General features: G+C 55.0%; 1 protein-coding gene across 31 annotated transcripts in view; it reads left to right on the top strand.

The window, feature by feature from the left end:
* CELF4 (CUGBP Elav-like family member 4) overlaps window positions 1-18,765 on the top strand; it is a 291,991-nt gene that overhangs the window by 257,583 nt on the left and 15,643 nt on the right. For 10 of the 31 annotated variants that reach the window (XM_024580476.3, XM_045187668.2, XM_024580487.3 and 7 more), the window contains exons 4-10: window positions 6,619-6,744; window positions 7,064-7,143; window positions 7,550-7,693; window positions 8,775-8,922; window positions 10,593-10,742; window positions 14,554-14,619; window positions 15,620-15,703. In XM_024580476.3, coding sequence (XP_024436244.1) covers window positions 6,619-6,744; window positions 7,064-7,143; window positions 7,550-7,693; window positions 8,775-8,922; window positions 10,593-10,742; window positions 14,554-14,619; window positions 15,620-15,703 — 798 coding nt within the window. Of the gene's footprint in view, window positions 1-6,615; window positions 6,745-7,063; window positions 7,144-7,549; window positions 7,694-8,774; window positions 8,923-10,592; window positions 10,743-14,553; window positions 14,620-15,619; window positions 15,704-18,765 lie in introns of all 31 variants that reach the window. The other 21 variants (XM_024580475.3, XM_045187667.2, XM_024580486.3 and 18 more) reach the window with 4 other exon arrangements.

Raw genomic sequence — 18,765 nt, 5'->3', positions numbered from 1 at the left:
TGGGCTCAGGTCCTGTTCTGCCCACCCCAGGGGCCAATAGCTCAAAAGCAGCAGAGAAGCCACAGCCCTCAAAGCCATTTATTCCCCATCCTGGTCCCTAGCCTCCGGGTTCTCCCTCTCTTGGTTCCCCCCACACATCCTCCCTCAGCAGCTGGAGGGGAGAGAACAGTAAAAGTCTATTGCAGCAATAAAAGGCATTAACCATCTGAGCACTCGTCCACAGTGCCCCAGCAGCCGTCTATCCTTAAGCAGGAAATATTGTTTAATGCCGACGGTAATGAGCGAATCAAATTTTGGAAATTAAACCGGAATTTGAGCATTAGCGCCAGGGCGCTGGCATTCGGCAAGTCAAGTAGTGCTGCTGCGCACCGCCTGCTCCTCTCAGGGGCCCTCTCCCCCTGTGCAGCCCTCAAGATGCTACCTGCCCGAGGTGGTGGGTCGGAGATCGGATGGGGGCCTAAGGCACCACCCTGAAGTTTCCGTCATAGGGCCCATCCTAAACCTGCAGGGGATGCCCTGCTTCTCTGTTTTCTGGGCTCTCATTTTCTTTTATTTTAAATCCTCACCCAAGGATATGTTTATTGATTTTAGAGAGAGAAGAGATTTTGATGTGAGAGAGAAACATTGATTGGTTGCCTCCCATACACGCCTCAACCGGGGTCAGGGATTGAATCCACAACCTATGTACGTACCCTGACCAGGGATCCAACCTACAGCCTTTTGGTGTATGGGGTAAGGCTCTGAACAGCTGAGCCACCCCCGACAGGGCCAGGGTTCTCTTTGTAGAATGCAGATCCTTGCAGCCAGAGCGCCATTCTGCCCCGACAGCCTGAGTGGGGTTGCGCAGGAATCTTTCTCTTCACAGGGAGTAGATCCCACTGCCTGTCGTAAGCCCCTATGGCTCCCCTGGAGATGGCACCCAATGCTGTTTATGGATTGGGAAACTGAAGCTCAAAGCTCAATTGAGGTTCTGGGAAAGTAAAAGGGTGGAGGCCAGAGGAATGAGATGTGTGTTTGTTGGTGGCAGAGGGAGCTGGCAAAAGGCTGGAAGAGGGAGCTGGAGAAACAAAGGCCAACTTCTGCAAGAACCCCTTTGCAAGCTCTGCCACAGTCGGGGGCTGCTCGGGAACAGGTGAAAAGAGCAGCCGAAGGGGCCCTTCCTCCTTTGGAACTGTGTTCTAATTCTGTTGTGGGCCTGGAGCCCCCGACACCTGTACCCTGGACACCATAACTCCAGCCTAACTCCTCTGGGAAACCTTCAGGGTGTACTCATGTCCCCTCCCTCTCTGGCCCCTTCTGGCCTGTGGTCCAGAGCTTTTGCATGTGACGACCAGGCCTGGCTGTGTTCCATCATGGGAAGGGGGTGGGAGCTCTGTGGCAGAGGCTCTGGGGCCAAAGACTGGACTCTCCAGGGATCTGAGAACCATGCACCACACCCCACACATGTCCATTGAAAGAGTAACTCCTCCCCCCAAAAAAGGAAACCAGAAGAGCCCCTAAGAAACATCTCAGACTGTTCAGCCAAGTCCCAGGCACACAGTAAGTGTTCAATAAATGCTGAAGGTTTGACCAGAGGGTAGACCCAGGAGGGGTGGCAGGTGCTGTGGTCCAATCCCTCCTCAGGTAGGTGTAAACACCTTCACCTGACATAACTGGGTATTTGTTTCACCTATTATTTTATTGTCTTCCCCCATCCACAGCTCCTTAGTGAGGGGGGCGGTGGAGGGGAATAGGCTATGCCCACTCCCCAGCAGTGGTGGTGGGACATTTGGGCACAGAATGCTCAGTTGCCCTCTCTGCATTCAGGCAGGGCTGGGACTAGTGTGTGCCTTCTGTTGCCCAGCCCTCTGGGGCATCACACTCCTGCTCCCCAGAAGCCCACGTGTTCCCTCAGCCCTGCAAACACAGGCACTCACATTTTAAAGGAGCGGAAAGGCAGCAGCAAGGAGTGATAGGGTCAGGGAGTCAAGAGACCCTAGGAGACCAGGCTTAGCCTGAATCCCAGAGGTGCATCCTGGAGCCCCCTTTCTGCCCTGACTTCCTTATTTAAAAGGGTGGGGCCCTTGGTGCTTTCTGGGGTCCTGCCCAACTCTGCCATTCTGTGGCCTTATTCCCCCAGGGGAGGGCACACCAGTTCTGGGAGCCACGGTGCGGCAGCGCTGCTGGCCTTCGTCTTGTTTGGGAACTTGTTTCTTGTGGATGGCCCGTCTCCCCATCTGGATGTCAGCGCCAGTGAGCAGACTCACCTTTCTTGTTTACTGACTTAGACACAATGCTTGGAGCAGTGTCTGGACAGAGAAGGTGCTCAGCACATAGTTCTTGAATGATTGCAAGAGCCTGACAGCCAATGCTTTCCTCGGCCAGCCACTGGGCTCGACCCTGGGAGTTGAAAACCAGGCATAGTGCGGCCTTTGCCCTAAGCTGGGCTCTGTTGAGGGAGGATACAGGGCTTTAAACCAGCCTCCACTTGCTCACCACATGTCTGGGCCCTGCGAGGTCTCTGCAACCGGCCACCCAGGGGCGTCTTCAAACCCTGGCTCTGAGATCTGTCCTGTCCCCACCTCCCTTCAAGGTGGCCTGCATGGCCCAGTTCCACCAGCACCTGTCTGAACATCTCCAGGGAGGAGCAGCAGCACCCTCACACCCCAACAAAGGGCTCAGACCGAGGGCTCACTGGGGAGGGACACCTGTCACTCAGGCAGGGGGGCTATGGTCAAAGACTGCTCAGCCTGTCCCAGGAGGATGGGGTCTGTGTCCATGTTGGAGGGAGTGGGAACTGGCTGAGGAAACTGAGTCATTCTCTGAGACTCTCACTAGGTTGGCATCAAGTCCAAGACACCAGCCACATGGTGCCATTGCTCATCTGACACAGCTTGGGGACAGCCCCTCGGGAACGTGGCCAGAGGGGGAGGAGGGCACAGGGGGTGGGAAGACTGGGGGAAGTTGGCCATCTCCACTGGTCAGCCACAGCCTGAGTCCGGTCCAACCTGTTACTTCTAGTGCTACTCCCCCCACCCCATGCCAGATGTTGATCCTTGGACCTCTCTCCCTCTCTGACCTCTGTCTCCTTCTCAATTCAGGGCAGGGCAAACAGAGAACCCTGAGCAATGGTTGTCACCATTGTCATTACCGCTGGCCAGGCTCCATCCCCACAGCATTGCCTGGAAGGCATGCACCGACCATGTGAGGAGGCCCTAGATTTTCCTAGTTTTATAGACCAAAACCCTGGGGTGGGGAGCCGCTGCACAGCTGGAATGCAGGGCTGCCGGGGTCTGAGCCAGGGCACCTGGGCTGGAAGGAGGACATCCACCCTTGGACTCAGAGTCCTTCCAGCCCCTGGTCTGAAAGATAAGGCTTAGCATCACCCACCCAGTGACAAAAGCCAACTGGAAATGAAGAAGGTGCAAAATTAATCCATTTGAAGATTTCAGAAACAAACTAACCTACGCATTGGGTGGGGTCATCCAAGAATGCCTGGAAGAAGTGAGGCTAGAGCCAGGTTTCTGTGGTTTCTAGCAGCCTTCCAGAAGGAAAGGTAGTGGAAGCTTCCTAGGGAAATCCAGCCAGACAGGGAGAGGGGAAGCCTGGCCCGCTTCACTTAGAAAGTTCTCAAGAAGAAAGAGCTCAGGCCTAGAACTGAGAACTGCAGAGTAAAGGGAGATTTCAGGGGAGGGGAAGAAGGAACTAGGGGGGTAAAAAAACCCTAGTGAAAGGGAAGTGGCTGGATAGAAAGGCACGTGTGGATGAATTTTAATGCAATCAGAAAGCTGTCATAATGATAATAAAGGAATATATTCAGACATCAGGAAAGAAGGCGCCCGCTGCAGTCCCAGCATGTAAATGAGGCTCTGGCTGAGGAGGGGCCTTCTCTTCCCTTCCTTTTTCCTTCCCCTGGGGAACAATTTGTAAGCTGGAGGGCCTGGTATTAGCAGGGGGTGGTTTTCACTTTTTTATCTTTCTGGATGGGAGCCTTTCAAAGGCACTGGGGGTGGGGTTTGGGGTGCGGGAGCCCTGTTCTGAGCCTGGGGAGGAGTTTGAACTACTCTGCTAAAGGCTTTAAAAGCTCCCAGTTCACATCACATAAAGTGGTGTTGCTGCTTCTGGAGTTAAAAACAAGCGCTCCCACCTCTCCTCCATCTCAGTCCTTTTCTGCTGCTGGTCTCTTTGCTCTTTTTGTTTCAAATTCTTTTCACTCTGTCCATCTTCACCATTTCCCCTCCCTCTCTGTTCCTAAGTCTATCTCCTGCCATCCCTCCTCAGCTTCACCCCTTTCCACTGTCTCTCTTGTGGTTTCCCAGTCTCTTCTCCCTAAGCCCAGAGCCTGGGGTTGGTGAGGCCTGGAGAGAAGGCAGGGTGTATCCAGCCCAGCCATGGTCTGGCTAGCCTGGTTGAGCAGCCCAGGCTGGGGAAGGTGGCAGGGACAGGCCTCCAGGCCCAGAGCTTTGGCCGACGCCCACCAGTGGTGGAGGTCCAAGCTGGTGTGCCCTGACCCAGAACTGGTAACAGGAACTGGCAATGATGCCCTGCAGGGCATGGAAGGAGTTGGCACCCAGGGCCACCTCATCAACTATAATTTGCTCAGTGTGGAGTGCTCTGGTGAGGGTCACCAGCAGAGCGGCATTAGGGCTTCCTGAAGAGGAAGACTCTGGGGCAGCTTGTGAAGGAGTGCAAGGGCCCAGACGTCTCCTCTGTCTTGCTCCTGCCACCAGGACAGCCCCTCAGCTCTATGTGAACTATCCTGGCAGTGTGGGCTAGGGGGACTCTCTGGGGAGGGAGGTACCAACGGCCTTGAATACAGAGGGACATGGCCCCAGAGTGCCCCTGCCTTCAGAGTAAACCATAAACATATGACTGGTCGAAGCTTGGGGCGGGGGGGGGGGTGCATTTCAGCAGCTTTTGCTGGGTGCACCTGTGTATGCTAGTCCTTCACAGTCAGCACACACCTAGTGAGCACCTGCTGAGCACTGTCACCACAGGGCCCTGTTCCAGCTGCTGTGGCTGCATAACGACTTAGCCCCAAAGTGAGGGGCATAGTATAACCCTTATTATGCTCACAGATTCCGTGGGTCAGGGATTCAGGCAGGGCACAGCATGGAAGGCCTGTCTCTGCTCCAGGACGTCTGGACCTTAGCTGGAAAACTCAAAGGCTGAGGGCTGGCATTATCTGAGGACTCATTCATGTCCACATCTTGTGGTTGATGTTGGCTGTCAGCTGGGGACCTGGGTCCCTTGCTGTGTGCACTGACAGTGTGGGCCCCTCGGGTGTTCTTCACAACGTAGTGTCTGGCTTCTACTGGGCAAGCATTCCCAAAAGAGAACTGAGTGGAAGCTAATCCCTTTTATGACCTGGACTTGAAAGTCAGCTGGCATCACTTCAGTGACTCTTGATTGGTTAGAGCAATCAGAAGCTCCACCCAGATTCAAGGGAAGGGAACATAGGCCCTACCTCTCAGCAGGAGGCATGAAGTCACATTGAAATAAGAGCCTGTGAGGTGGGAGATCTTTTTGAAGCCACAGTTGATAACAGATCCACACAACCCAATGTGGTCTCTCTCAGCCTAAGCACATAGCTGAGTTATGTCAATAAATCATGTGGTACTCAACGCAAGTGTAGGGGAGCTGTGAAGGGAGCCCAGTCCTCAGAAACAGGCTCTCCAAAAGCTCCCAAGGCTGAATTTTGCAGCATGAACAGATAGGAAGGCCCAGACCAAGGAGGTAAAATCATGTGAGATAGAGAGGAGATGTGTCCCTGAGAATGGCATAGAGCATTCACTCATTCCATCACTCTGGCCGGAGGGCCTACTATGTGCAAGGTACTGCTGCTCCAGTAGAGAGCTGGTCTCTTCCCCAGGAGTATAATGGGGTGGGGGAGGAGGGTCAGTGGCAGGGAGCTAGACAGAAACCAGCTACATGGGCAATGCAGTAAATAATTGTCCTCTGAAATTCAGACCATGAGAGGGAGGGGCCGAGACAGAGAATAAAGGGGAGGTGGAGGAGGGGCATTGATGGGGAAGCAATATTTCAACCGAGACCTGGAAAAAGAAGAGAAGGAATCAGCCTTGTGATGTGAAGGGTGTTCAGGCAGGCGGAACAGCATAGGCAAAGGCCCTGTGGCAAAATGGTTTGTTGTGAGTTAATTCTGACATCTATGATTGAAAGTGGAGGAGGAAGATAGTTTGTGTCTAAGAGGAGGGAAGAAGTGATCAAAGAGTTGCATGAATGACCCTTCTGCTGTAGGTGAGCGGTGGACCAATGGCCTCGCGCCCTTGCCTTGTGGCCTGCCCTTCAGGCAGGAGGGGGCAGAGTCGCTGCAATCCAGCTCCCTCCTTATCCAACCCCTCCTCCTGCACCTCCCCTCTGGCTATGCCCTCCCTCTCCCCCTAGCCCCTTCATGCAGTCATCCCTGCCCAGCTAGCTATGCCCAAACCCACCCTGCCCTCTCCCTGCTGCCCCTTCTCCCCCTCCGGGTCTGAGCCCTCGCCCGCGCTTCTGCCCAGCTTCTCCCTCTCTCCTGCAACCCTTCTCCTACGGGCAGGCCCAGCCCTGTTCCCCAGGGCCCGCCCCCAACGCCGCCTGGCCCCCGGCCCGGGTAAGCATCTCCTAATTTTGTTCCAGAAGATAGAAAACTCTTTGTGGGCATGCTCAACAAGCAGCAGTCTGAGGACGACGTGCGCCGCCTCTTCGAGGCCTTCGGGAACATTGAAGAGTGCACCATCCTGCGTGGGCCAGACGGCAACAGCAAGGGTGAGCCGGGGTCAGGCTGGTCAGGGTGGGGAGCCGGCACACGCCCACTTGAGGGCGGAGTTCTAAGCTGCCAGGAGCTGGCCAGACCAGCAAGCCTGAGAGGGATGCTTGGAAGGGACAAGGTGGGACGAGGTCTTTCTCTCTGTGTCGCGTTTCATGGTGTCTCTCTTTTTCTCTCAGTCTTTATATCACACCCATTCTGCTTTCTTCTTGGATGCATCCTGTCCCCTGGGCCCTTCCCATGCCCCGCCTGTCAGTCCTCGTGTTTCTCTGGCCTTCTCTGGGCCCTGGCTCAGCCTTTCCTGTCCCCCCCACCCAGGGTGCGCCTTTGTGAAGTACTCTTCCCACGCTGAGGCGCAAGCTGCCATCAACGCGCTGCATGGCAGCCAGACCATGCCGGTGAGTGCGGCCACCCCTGGACAACGGAAGGGCAAAACCCCCGCCCAACCCAGAGCACCCACAGGGCCCCTGCCCACCCTTGCACTCAGCCCATACAGTGCAAAACACTTGCCACTCTCACTACCTCCCCATGAGATAGGAAGGCATTACCACTGTCCCCATGTCCCAGACAAGAACACTGAGGCCCAGATATAAGGAACTGGCTCGCGGTCTCCCAGGTAGACAATGCCCACAATTGTGTTAAGACCCCAGACTCCTGGGTGTGTACCTGTGCTCGTCCACCCTCCAGCCTACAGTAGTGCCTCGTGGAGAGGAGAGGGAGGGGCTAGGCCAGGGGCACGGACAGCTGGACAGCTGGGAGCAAGCAGCTAGGGCGGGTGGGCCTCACGTGCAGTCCCGGCTGCAGGGAGCCTCATCCAGTCTGGTGGTCAAGTTCGCCGACACTGACAAGGAGCGCACGATGCGGCGAATGCAGCAGATGGCTGGCCAGATGGGCATGTTCAACCCCATGGCCATCCCGTTCGGGGCCTACGGCGCCTACGCACAGGCAGTAAGTGGGGGCGCAGCGGTGGGGGTGGTGGTGGTTGCGCAACGGTCCTCCAGCTAGCTCTGCTCAGAGCCCCAGAGCAGGGGCACCTAACTTTGCCAAGGGGAGCCCTGTCCCTGGTCAAAAAATACTGCTCCAGCTTGGAGAGTGAGGAGTGAGTGGTCGGGAATGAATCCAGGAAGTAGAAGGGGTTGAGAGAAGTCTGGTTCAGTCCAGGGTGGCTGCCAGAAAGAGATGGTTTGATGTCCTGGTTCTTAAGGGGAGGAGACGGAGAGAAGGCTTCTAGGCAGGGCAGCAATTTCCCCCGCTAGTCAAATTCTAGAAAGCACCAAATGGAAGGGGTGAGAGATTCAGGTTTGGTTGTCACTACCCCACTCTCAGCCCCACTCATGGAAGAGTGTGCTCAGGACTCTGCTCACTCCTAGCAGGGGTCTGTCAGGTTCCCCAAAGCCCATCACACCAATACTTCTGCTGCAGTCCCCCCCAAGCCCCTTGCCCACCAACTTCTGTCTTCCACCTTGGGGCTTCCTCTGCCAGCATCTCCCTGGGGCTGCCCCCAACACTTGTAGCCACAACCCCCACATGGGTGCACTGAGGTAGTCCAGTTCTGGTTCTAACAACGCAAGCTCCCCTCCTCACTCCTTCAGCACTGTTGGCATTTAGCCAGTTTTACCAACCTCCCCAGTCCCCACCCACCTTTCTGAGAACATTTGGACAGAAATCCACACAAACTTAATTCTACAAAGCCTCATCCAACATGTCTCTAAAGCTTTGGGTGTCACATCTCCATGAATGACAGCCCTCCACGGGGCTGAACAACACCCATGGGGCAGTCCCTTCCCCCCACTCTTTACAACAACTTTAGAGTCTCCAAGAGTCTACCATTACTTTTGAATAGTCACCTCTTAGGGAGTGGTTTCTAATAGCCATTGAGAACTAGGGCAGGAATAGGGGAGACATCAGGGTTCTCTGGGGTGGGTGGGGTTCAGGGCCTAGGAAGTTGATGCCCAGGAGCTGAGACCCCTGGTGGGGAGGGCTGCCCCCCCGGAAGCGCATGATATTTTTTCCACTCCCTCTGCCCCAGCTGATGCAGCAGCAGGCGGCACTAATGGCATCAGTCGCGCAGGGTGGCTACCTGAACCCCATGGCTGCCTTCGCCGCCGCCCAGATGCAGCAGATGGCGGCCCTCAACATGAACGGCTTGGCAGCCGCACCCATGACCCCAACCTCAGGTGAGCCAGCAGCTACCACCACAGGGCCATCCTGTGGCAAACAGTCCATGGCATCTGGGCCCAAGCAGGCCTCATCTTTTGACAGTTTGTCTCAAAAATATTCTACTTCCTGGGACCCAAGGGAAGATGGGCTGTGGGCCCCATGAAGTCCATGATGTGATTTCAGGGTGGTGGGAATTTCACTCAAATTGTTTTGGAAAGAGATTGGTATGAACACATCTCCCTGTGAGGGTCTGAGGGGAGAGGAGCCCTGCCCATCCTGCGGCCTTGTTTGGTCCTTGGGCCAAGCATAGAAGGAGCTGATTTTTAAATTTTCTTTTAACCCAACATAGGCTCACTGGCTTCTCCCAAGAGAACTACACAACACTCAGGAGAGAACCTCAGAGTTATTAAAGGACAGGGGGTTGGAGACAGCCCTGCTCACAAAGTGTGTTTTTAATTGATTCTTGGTTATCATCCAGTTCAGTGATTCTCAACTAGGGCAATACTTTTATGTCCCTCCCCGAACCTGGGGGTATCTGGCAATGTCCTGAGACCTTTTTGGTTGTCATAACTTGGGGAAGGGGGTGATACTCTAACCTAGTAGGAAGAGGCCAGGGGTGCTGCTATACATCCAAAAATGCAAAGGACAGCCTCCACAACAAACTAATGTCTGACCACAAATGTCAATAGTGTCAAAGTTGAGAAAACCCTGTCTAGTCCCAAGGCTGGCCCAACAGCCCAAGCTTTCATTCACCAGGTTTCCTTGGCTCTCCACACTCAAGTCATAGCAGCAGCCTTCCTTACACCCAGGAGCTATTCTTTTCCCTGATAAAATCCATAAAAGACTGGGCCATCCATATGCCCAACTTGAGCACTACCCCTACTTAGGGACACTCCTGAGCCCAGGCCAGCCTCAGGTTCTCATCCACAGAGATAACCTGCTTCCTACATGAAGAGGAAGGCCCTTTCCACCTTTGAGCCCTCAGTACAACAACCGTACCAGCCACATCTTGGGTTGCACCCACTTGTCTCAGAGAGGGCACAGCATACTATCATTTGACCCCAGCTTTACCCTTGCCATAATGAGCATCACCATTATCTCAACTGGAGGAGGCCAAGGTGGCAACTGTGTGTGAATAGGACTGAGTCTGGACTCTGCAAAGTCCTCTCTCCCTCATTGCAGGGGAACTCCAGAATTAAGACCTCCTTTATCTGAGTAGCAAAACTCCTTCCCGGGGAGGCAGATCAGCCCCTCAGTGACCCAGACAAGAGAGCAGAGCCAGAAACTTAGAAGCCCATTGGTGGTTAAACAAGGACTAGCCCACCCTGACTTAACTAGGGTGAGCAAGACCACTGAAAAAGGCTAAAGGAAGAACAAGTATGACGAAAGTCAAGGGCACTGAGAATGGTCTATGTGCTGCAGTTCCAAGGTTGATTGGTCAGTGGTTAGGGAAATCTTTTGGGGGGAGGTGTGATTTGGACTCTGCTTTGAAGGGTGAACACAGTTGGGATGAGTGGCACACTCCAGGCATGGAGATAATCCAGGGTGTAATTCAGATAGGATTGAGTTGGTGTGTGAGTTCCAAGTCTATGCCCAGGTCCTTGGAGCCAGGAGATGGGTTGGCCTCCCTCACCTTTGCTCTGCTTGCCTTCCCTTCTCCTCTACCCCTCTCCACCTCTGAAACCAGGTGGCAGCACCCCTCCGGGCATCACTGCACCAGCTGTGCCTAGCATCCCATCCCCCATTGGGGTGAACGGCTTCACTGGCCTCCCCCCACAGGCCAATGGGCAACCTGCTGCAGAAGCTGTGTTTGCCAATGGCATCCATCCCTATCCAGGTAAGCACATCTAGCAGCCCTTTTTTACCCATGCATCACACTCCTCATCCATTCTGTCCCTTCCCTTGCTGTTATAACAGGGAATGTGTGGCTCCTGCCCTCCATCTCCTCCTTGGTGGAGTCCCAAAGGTGATCAGGGAGGACAGCCTCCTGCCTTCCCTCAGGGAACCTCTGGTGGGAGATACTAAATTCCCATCTTTTTTGAAGTATCAGTCTCAGAGGTGACTGAGAAGGAACAGCAGTGAAGGAACTGGATTCCTGGGGATCCTTCAGGGTAAAAAAAAAAAAAAAAAGAGTAGGTGTGATTGTACAACCAGGTAAAGAGGCTAGTAACTGCAAATTAATTGAGAGTGAATTTGACCTATAAGAAGTAAGGGGATAGAAGCTAAAAGAATAATTACATTTAGTGTTAAGTAGGAAAAGAGTCTTTTGGGAAGGAAGGGCTGATAGATTGACATGGCTAGTACATACCTGTTCAGTTCCTTTGTGCATGCAAAACCCTGGTCAGCACTTTGGACAGAGGATCGGAACCTCGGACAGCTCCCAGGTCCTGCTTTCTCCTGAATTCTGGTACACAGAAGATCCAGGAGTCCGGTTTCTGATTAACTTTGTTTCTCTCAAACTTAGCACTTCTCCCATGGTGGGACTGTCCAATTGACTTGAAGCAGCTCCTGTCTCTGGTCTTGAGGATGGACAGGGCAGGAGAGCTGGGGCCCGAAGCCCTAGAGTAGACTAGCAAGGGGCAATGTGTCAGAGATGTGAAGAGTACTGTCCTCCTTCCCAGAGGGCAGGTGATAAGGTTACAGAGTCCCCATAAGTACAAGTCAGTGCCCAATCTGTGCTGGATGAAAGGGGGGCCCAGAAGGAGGGAAGGATGTAAGCCTATGGGAGGTCAAAGTCCAATCAGGAGCACAATAGACATGGACAGAGTGTTGAAACAATAAGCAGAATGGTGTGTGATCAAGAGTGAATGTTCTCCAACATGAGGTGCTAAAGGATTGAAATGAAGGGAGAGTTCTGTAGGCTGAAGATACCCAATGGAGCTGTCCTGACAGGAGGCTCAGGTTGGACTTGAACAATGGACAGGCATTGGAGAGGAGAGGACAAACAAGGAGCACATCTCATGGAGCAGCTATCCTGGAGGCCAAGTGGGAAGAGGGGGCCTGCCTGCAGGGGCCAGGGATGGTGAGGAGGTTGGCCTAACCAGGACAGAGGAGATCAGCCTCGAGTGGATTGGCAGTGGGGGGCAGAGTAATACTTCCCACTCTGGTTACCCATCAGAACCCACCGTGTGGCTTTGTAAAACCACAGAAGCCCAGAGATTGTGGTTTTGGTGTCTGGAGTGAGGCCCAGACATTCAGAGAATATAAAAGTTCCAGCAGCAGCAGCAGCAGAGCACAAGGTTACTGTGCTAGAGAAAAAGAGGGGATAATGTCCTGACTTTGAATTTGGAGTTGTCCTTAGTCTTGTCCTAGTCCTTGCCCCTCAACTCACCTCTCAGTGCATAGAGAAGAAGCCCGGAAAGCCTAGAGAGAGCAGCAGGGCCCCGAGGATCTGGAGTGTTGTTTCAGCATTAAGACTCCAGGCTGGCAAGGGAGGCAGGGCTGGCGCTTGACAAGCTGGAGGTAGGAGAAAGCCCACCAATCTCAGGTTCCTGGGCTCCTCCTGCCTCAGGCTCTTGGGCTGGGAGATACAGTCCCCAGCACATCTGGGTGGTTTCATTTCCCCCTCCTCCATGCCCACAAGCCCATCTGGAGCTGTGGATTTTGACGAACCTGTTTGTTCCCCACCCCCACCAGCATCTGTGAGCTATTTCCCTCATGGAATTTGGAAATGTTTCTCTCCCCTATTTGTAACAATCTGCCACATCACATAAACAATTCCCTGCCAGAGCAGTAGGGAGGGATGGAGGGAAGGAAAGGAGAAAAGTAGTACATTAAAAAAATTAATTTACCGTCTTTAAATGCGGAGTTTGAAGCTGCTGTAATGAGCGAGATCCTTCAAAACGTTCACTCTTTGGCAGTTACTAATGAGGTCATTAAGCAGAGAAGTAGAGAGGGGCCTCAGAAATGCTTTTCTCCACTTCCTAGCCCCAGGTGCCTTCTCTTTTCTCCCTTCTTGCTCATCAAGATCATGTTGGAAACACACAGTATGGCCTTTACTGCCACATAACACCCTTGAAGGGGTGGCTTTTTACATGCTAAAGACCATTCATTCTTTCCTTATGTCACAGCATTCACTGAGCAATTGCTATGCTGCGCTGTGTGTGGGGTTTGGAGGGTGACTGTCATGTAAGTTGTGTAGGTTTTATTTTACACAGACACCAAACTGTGTGCCCAGAAACAGAGACACCTTTTTCCAATTTGCATAAAGGCACTAAGTGGTAGAGCAGCTGGGGAGACCAAGAAAACAAACTGGATGTGGGTTTCCCTCCAGAGAGCTGAGGCTGGTGGAGGGTCAGGAGAGAGAGCAGCAGGAGGAAGGAGGGGATGCCCCTCTAAGCCCCTCACCATATCTTCAGCCCTGAGAGCTCCTGACCCCAGTTGCCACCACCGTGGGGGAAAGAGAGGGATAGGGATAGGACAGGGGCCCACCTTCAGCTGTCCTGCCCCCCCTCGAGCAATGCCCTGCTGCAGCCCACCGTGTCTTTAAGTGATCTCTGCCCCAGGATTTCCCTTGGCTGCCTGGAGGCCCAGGGGCTATCGTTCTAGTTGAGTGTTGCTGAAGTTCAGAAACAACAGCTCAGAAAGGAATTTTGGGAATTCTTGGTCTACAAGGCCCCTAAGGCTGGCACTGCCCATTAGCTTTGCTGGCCCAGGTCACCAGGCAGATAAGCTCAGATGTTTTTCTTGCTGCCTCCCTGTGTTATCCTGTTTGCTCTAAACATACTGTGGCTAGATCTGTGCCCACTCACCTCCCTGGGCCTCCCAGGCCAGCCCACTCCCACAAGCCATGGTCACCGAAGGCAGTGCCCACCTTGGCCCATGTACCAGGCTTTTGCCTGAGTTTCTGAAGACACAGCAGAAACTAAGACTTTCCCCAATCCAGCTGCCCCCAGTTTCTTGCCAAAGTTTCAGCATAAGGGTCCTCTTCCTGCACGGGGCAGTAGACAACCAAGAGTCACAAATTCAGGTTGGAGGAAGGCCCTTGGTGTGCTGGTTCTTCAGGGGCTGTGGGCACTCCTCCTCTCAGCCCATGGGATCTCACTTGTGTGGTCAGTCCTAGGAATGGAAGCCCCCATGCCTTGTGCAAACTCCCTGAGCCTAAAGGACAGGGTCCCTCTGTCTGAGCAGGCATGGGTGGCCCAGGAGGACTGAGTGGCAGGGGGAGGCCTCCTGTGCCATTTCTTTTACCCAGCTGGGCTCTGCCCCAACTATGCTGGGGATGGTGAGGATGAGACCACCCTCCTGACAGCCTCTGGCCCCCTTACCCACTTTTCCACAGCACTTCTCCAGGGCCAAGTCCCTCATGTGTCCCTACTAAGCCCCTCCTCGCCAAGCTTCCTCCGGCATCTCCTTCCCAGGTCTTCCCAGCCCTCCCCAGCCCTTCCCAGCCTTTTGCATGAAGCATCCATACCACCCTACTGCAGCCTGCATGCCTCAGGCAGGGTGGGCAACCTTCACCTTACTAAGGGCCCTAGACTGGGGAACAGGGCACCCCAACAGGGTCCAGGCACTCAGGGTTCCTCTTTGATACCTGCCCCAGGGCAGACACCACCAATAAAGCCACAGTGTCTTCCCCATGCATGTGGTGGGGGAGGTGCTGGTTTGGGTGAGCACCGCTGACTTCTGCCCCCTTGGTTCCCCTGCAGCGCAGAGCCCCACCGCCGCGGACCCCCTGCAGCAGGCCTACGCTGGAGTGCAGCAGTATGCAGGTCGTTAGTACCCGCGCGTCCCCATGGCTCTCCCCCAGCTTTGCTCATCTCCCCATGCCCGCCTGGACACCAGGGCAACCTCCCCACACCAGGCCAGGGCCCAGAACTGTGGGGGGGAGGCGGGGGAAGGGAGGAGTGGGGAGCTTCGCTGAAAGAAGGGAGAGCTCTGCTCCCAGAGACCCCTTCTCCAGGCTGCCTTCCCCTCTGCAGGCCCCCTAGCGTTCAGGCAGAATTTCCCATGGGTGCCCTTGTAGTGGTGGGTGGTCAGAACTTCAGGCAAGTTGGTGAGCCAGGCTGAAGCATTGACCTTGCCATGCAGTTACTCGCCTTTGAGGCTAGATTTCTTTTCCCACGGGGCTGTCAGGCCAGTTTGTTCAGGAGCACCAAACCACACAGCAGCATGGGGGCTGAGGCTGGAGCTGGGGTGCCGCTCACCGCAGTCCACAGTCACTGGCCCTGGAAGCTTAGGTGCCTGGGTTTGAGGCAAGGAGCAACCCTGGAAGGAAAGCAGTTCCAACCTTCCACCTCTTCCAACCCCCTCCCCAGGATACGCAAGTAGCAGGAGTTGGCATGAGCAAGGATGGCAGGGAACAAGGGAGGATAGGCAGCCAGAGCTAGAAAAAAAGAGGGGTGACAAGAGGCAGCCCTAGGTCCAGTAGGTGGCCTTGGGTCATCGAATGGGAAGCCACTATAGGAAACCCAAGGCAAGCTGTCAGTCACGCTCCTCTCACTCCCTCCCCTGGGCTGGCCACACACACACACACACCCCACACACCCCCATACACACAAACACATGTACATGTCTGATCTTCGCTGTGCCATCTCTCCCTTTCTCCTGAAAGCTGGCTTTACCTTAAGTGGCTGGACTGAAATGCACTTTTTGGCTGGTCTGCTTTTACTGCTTAACACTGAAATTTCTCTCTTTCTTTCTGCCTCTCACCCTGTCTCCTTCTGTGTGACTGTCACTGTGTCTTGCTCTCGCCTCTCCTCTTTGGCCCTCCAGCAGCCGCCTACCCTGCTGCCTATGGTCAGATAAGCCAGGCCTTTCCTCAACCACCTCCAATGATCCCCCAGCAACAGAGAGAAGGTGAGTCTGCAAGCGGGCTCCCAGGCCCCTCCCCGCCCCCTTCTCTTTCCCAAGAGGCTCTCCTGGGCCTTTGGCTGGGTGCTTTATTGGAAAGATGACCATGTTTGTATGTTGTGTTGAGGGCGAGGGAAGACGGCAGGGTTATGAGATGCGGCGCTCTCCATCAAGCTGGGGGTTGGGCATCTGGTGGGCAGGTCTGAAAACCTGGGTGGTGGGAGCGTCCAAGAATCCCCTCTGCCCCAGGGAAGGGGGGTAGTAACGCTCATGGCTGGGCATGGGGGCCGTAGAGAGGCCAGTTCCTCATGGACCGAGGTTGCACCTTCTGGGTGACCGGGACAGCCAGGCAGAGCTCCCAGGGCAGGCGGGAGTCCACGGGCAGGGAGGGGCTGGGGGTGCCACAGTGCAGGCCTAGTCGCAGAGGAGATCCTGGAAAAGCAGATCCAGAGGCCCTGGTGTGAACAGGGTGGGCCAGGCAAAGCCAGTGGGCCCAGGGAGGCTGGGAATCATGAAGACCCCCAGTGTCCTCTCATTCCAGAGCTTAGAGACCTATAGGGGCTGGGTAAACCAGCCCACTCTTGGGGATTCTGTGGGCTTGCGAGAACTCAGTTTGCTGGGGCAGGAACACTAACAAGGTCCTGTCCTCCCCACCCCCACGAAAAGCTACATCTGTACCAGTAGCCTACATGGCCAGGAGGTCCCACTGGTCTCCAAATGGCTGGCACAGAGCCCTTGCAGCAACTGTCCTGGGGCTGTGGGATATAGGTTAGTCCTGGGGATGATCCTGGGGATCTGCTGGTCCAAAGTCCTGTGGTGGGATGGCCCTGACCAGGTCTAGAGCCAGAACCACAAAGAGCTTAGTCTTGGAAGGAAAGTTGTCTGGTCTGACTTCCAGCTCAGCCAGCCTCTTCCCTCTCAGCCTTGTTGTCCTCCATAGTGAAGCCCCCAGCCCATGCCTGAATGACACTGGGGCTACCATCGGTGAAGTGGGGGTGGGGGTGGTCCATCGGCCCCCCCTCTCCCAGGGGGGTCACCTCACTGGGCTGTAGCCCAGAGGTCTGCCGGCCCCTACCCTCCTCCCACCCACTCCAAGTCATATCAGAGCCCCAAGGGGTAGGGCCCAGCAGTCCCAGCGCTGCCTGTCCCAGACCCAGAACAGAGAGCTGTGCCCACAGGTGCTACTGCTTTTGTCACTGCACTCCCACCCTGTGGTCAGCAGCCTGCATCTCTCTGGTCTGTGGGCTCAGAAGTCTCTAAAGCCTGCCACCCCTTCCCCTTACACACACACACACACACACACACACAGCTGCAGGTTGGGTGTTGGCTTTGACAAACACACACAACAGCCCCTGCCACTGGCCTTAAACTCGGGCCCTCCTCCATCTGTCCCCTGCTCTGCCCTGCCCCCCCCACCTCCCGCTGTGCACCACCCTCCGCGTCTAGCTCTGAACTCCTTCTCACACCTTCTCTGTGTCTGAGCAGCTTCGGTTCCCACCGTCCTGCCTTGTTCCCTAGGCCAGACCCTGTGCGGTCATTCGCCACTACAGCCTCCCCTCTGGTGGAGGGATGTACCATTATAGTCCCCATTTTCCCTGAATGTGGTGCACAGGACGAGCAAACCTGGGGAGCAGGGCATGGGGAGGGGTGAGAGGTGAACCCACGTATCTACAGAGCCCTTGGTGTGCTGGTTCTTCAGGGGCTGTGGGCACTCCTCCTCTCAGCCCATGGGATCTCACATATGAGGGTAAGCTCATGGTGCTGGGGGCGGGGGTGTCAGGAAGACTATAGGGGGCCCTGAAGGGTGAGGTCTTCAGCACACACAGATGGGGAGACAGGCATTCTAGGTGGGGGAACAGCAGGTGAAAGCCAAGGGTGTTGCAAAGGATGAGATGAGCCTGGAGATGGGGGGGAGGTGGGCTGAGGGTGGGTTGGAGCCAGACCACAGCTGTGTCCACAGTGTTGCAGGAGGCACGGATGAAGAAGAAAGCCATGTCCCTCTAGCCATGGCCCCTTCACATTATGGTCACTCCCCCTGTGTAATGCCATTGAAATACTGGGACACACTGTTTGCTGGGGAGGACTTTCCTTCCAGCTCCTTGTCTTTGAGCTGAGCCTGAAAACCAGCAGATGCCTGAATCCCCAGAGGCTATGTGCCCCACAGAGAGGCCAAGTTGACCCTCAGGGCTGGTCCATTCCTGGCTCTGCTGGGGGCCGCTGGGTGGCCAGGGGTAGTCACTTTCTATCTCTGGAGCTCCATTTCACCATTTCTCAGAAGGCTGGGCTGCAGATTGATCTCCAAAGTCCTGCTGGCTATGGATCTGTGAATGAGGGACTAAAGCAAGGGCCCAGGGGCAGCTGGAGTAAGACAAGGTGTAGGCTCCTTGCTGAGGGTGAGGGGCAGGAGGCTGGTGGGGCTCAGCTGCACGCCGTGCTGATGGAACTCAATCTACGGACCTTGCCCTCAAAGGCTCCTTGTCTCTTTAAAGACAACAGACATAACATCCACATAAAGCTGTTTTCAGAACTTGAACTTGGAGCATGGGCCCCAAGTTCAAGGCAAGTAAGTGTCAGCATGAGTAGAGAGGGAAGCTCTGAAGAATGGGGAAGGGCAGACAGAGGAGAGAAGGCATGTACTGGGGTTGAAGTGGGGGTGGAGAGGTGGATAGGAGGACAGGAGAAGGCAAATGCCCCAGCTTCTAGAGAGCGCCCCCTCTGGCTGGAGAGAAAACCTACCAGACATAAAGGAAAAAGAGCCTCAGACTGAACAGTATGGAGTATAGACTCAGGGAGCACTGAGAGGGAGAGGGTGTGGGAGTATCTGGGTGGGGGTCCTAGAGAGGGTGTGGCTTAGATTAGGCCTTCAAACTGATTCCTGCCCCAGGGGGACTCACATCTAGCTGGGGACACATTCACAGGGCATGAACTAGGGAACACACATGGTTAGAGGGGATGGGCTAGGAGAGGGTGACCGGGGCTTGGGGGATCCCGAACCAAGGACCCCGGAAGTGGGTGAGGGAGCATGCTCGCGCCGGTTCTGCTTCTGAACGCGCCGTCAGCTGGCAGTT

Source organism: Desmodus rotundus, chromosome 10, assembly GCF_022682495.2.
Source record: "Desmodus rotundus isolate HL8 chromosome 10, HLdesRot8A.1, whole genome shotgun sequence".
Taxonomy (NCBI): domain Eukaryota; kingdom Metazoa; phylum Chordata; class Mammalia; order Chiroptera; family Phyllostomidae; genus Desmodus; species Desmodus rotundus.
Note: the sequence above shows the minus strand (reverse complement) of the source record. Positions and strands in the feature narration are given on the sequence as shown.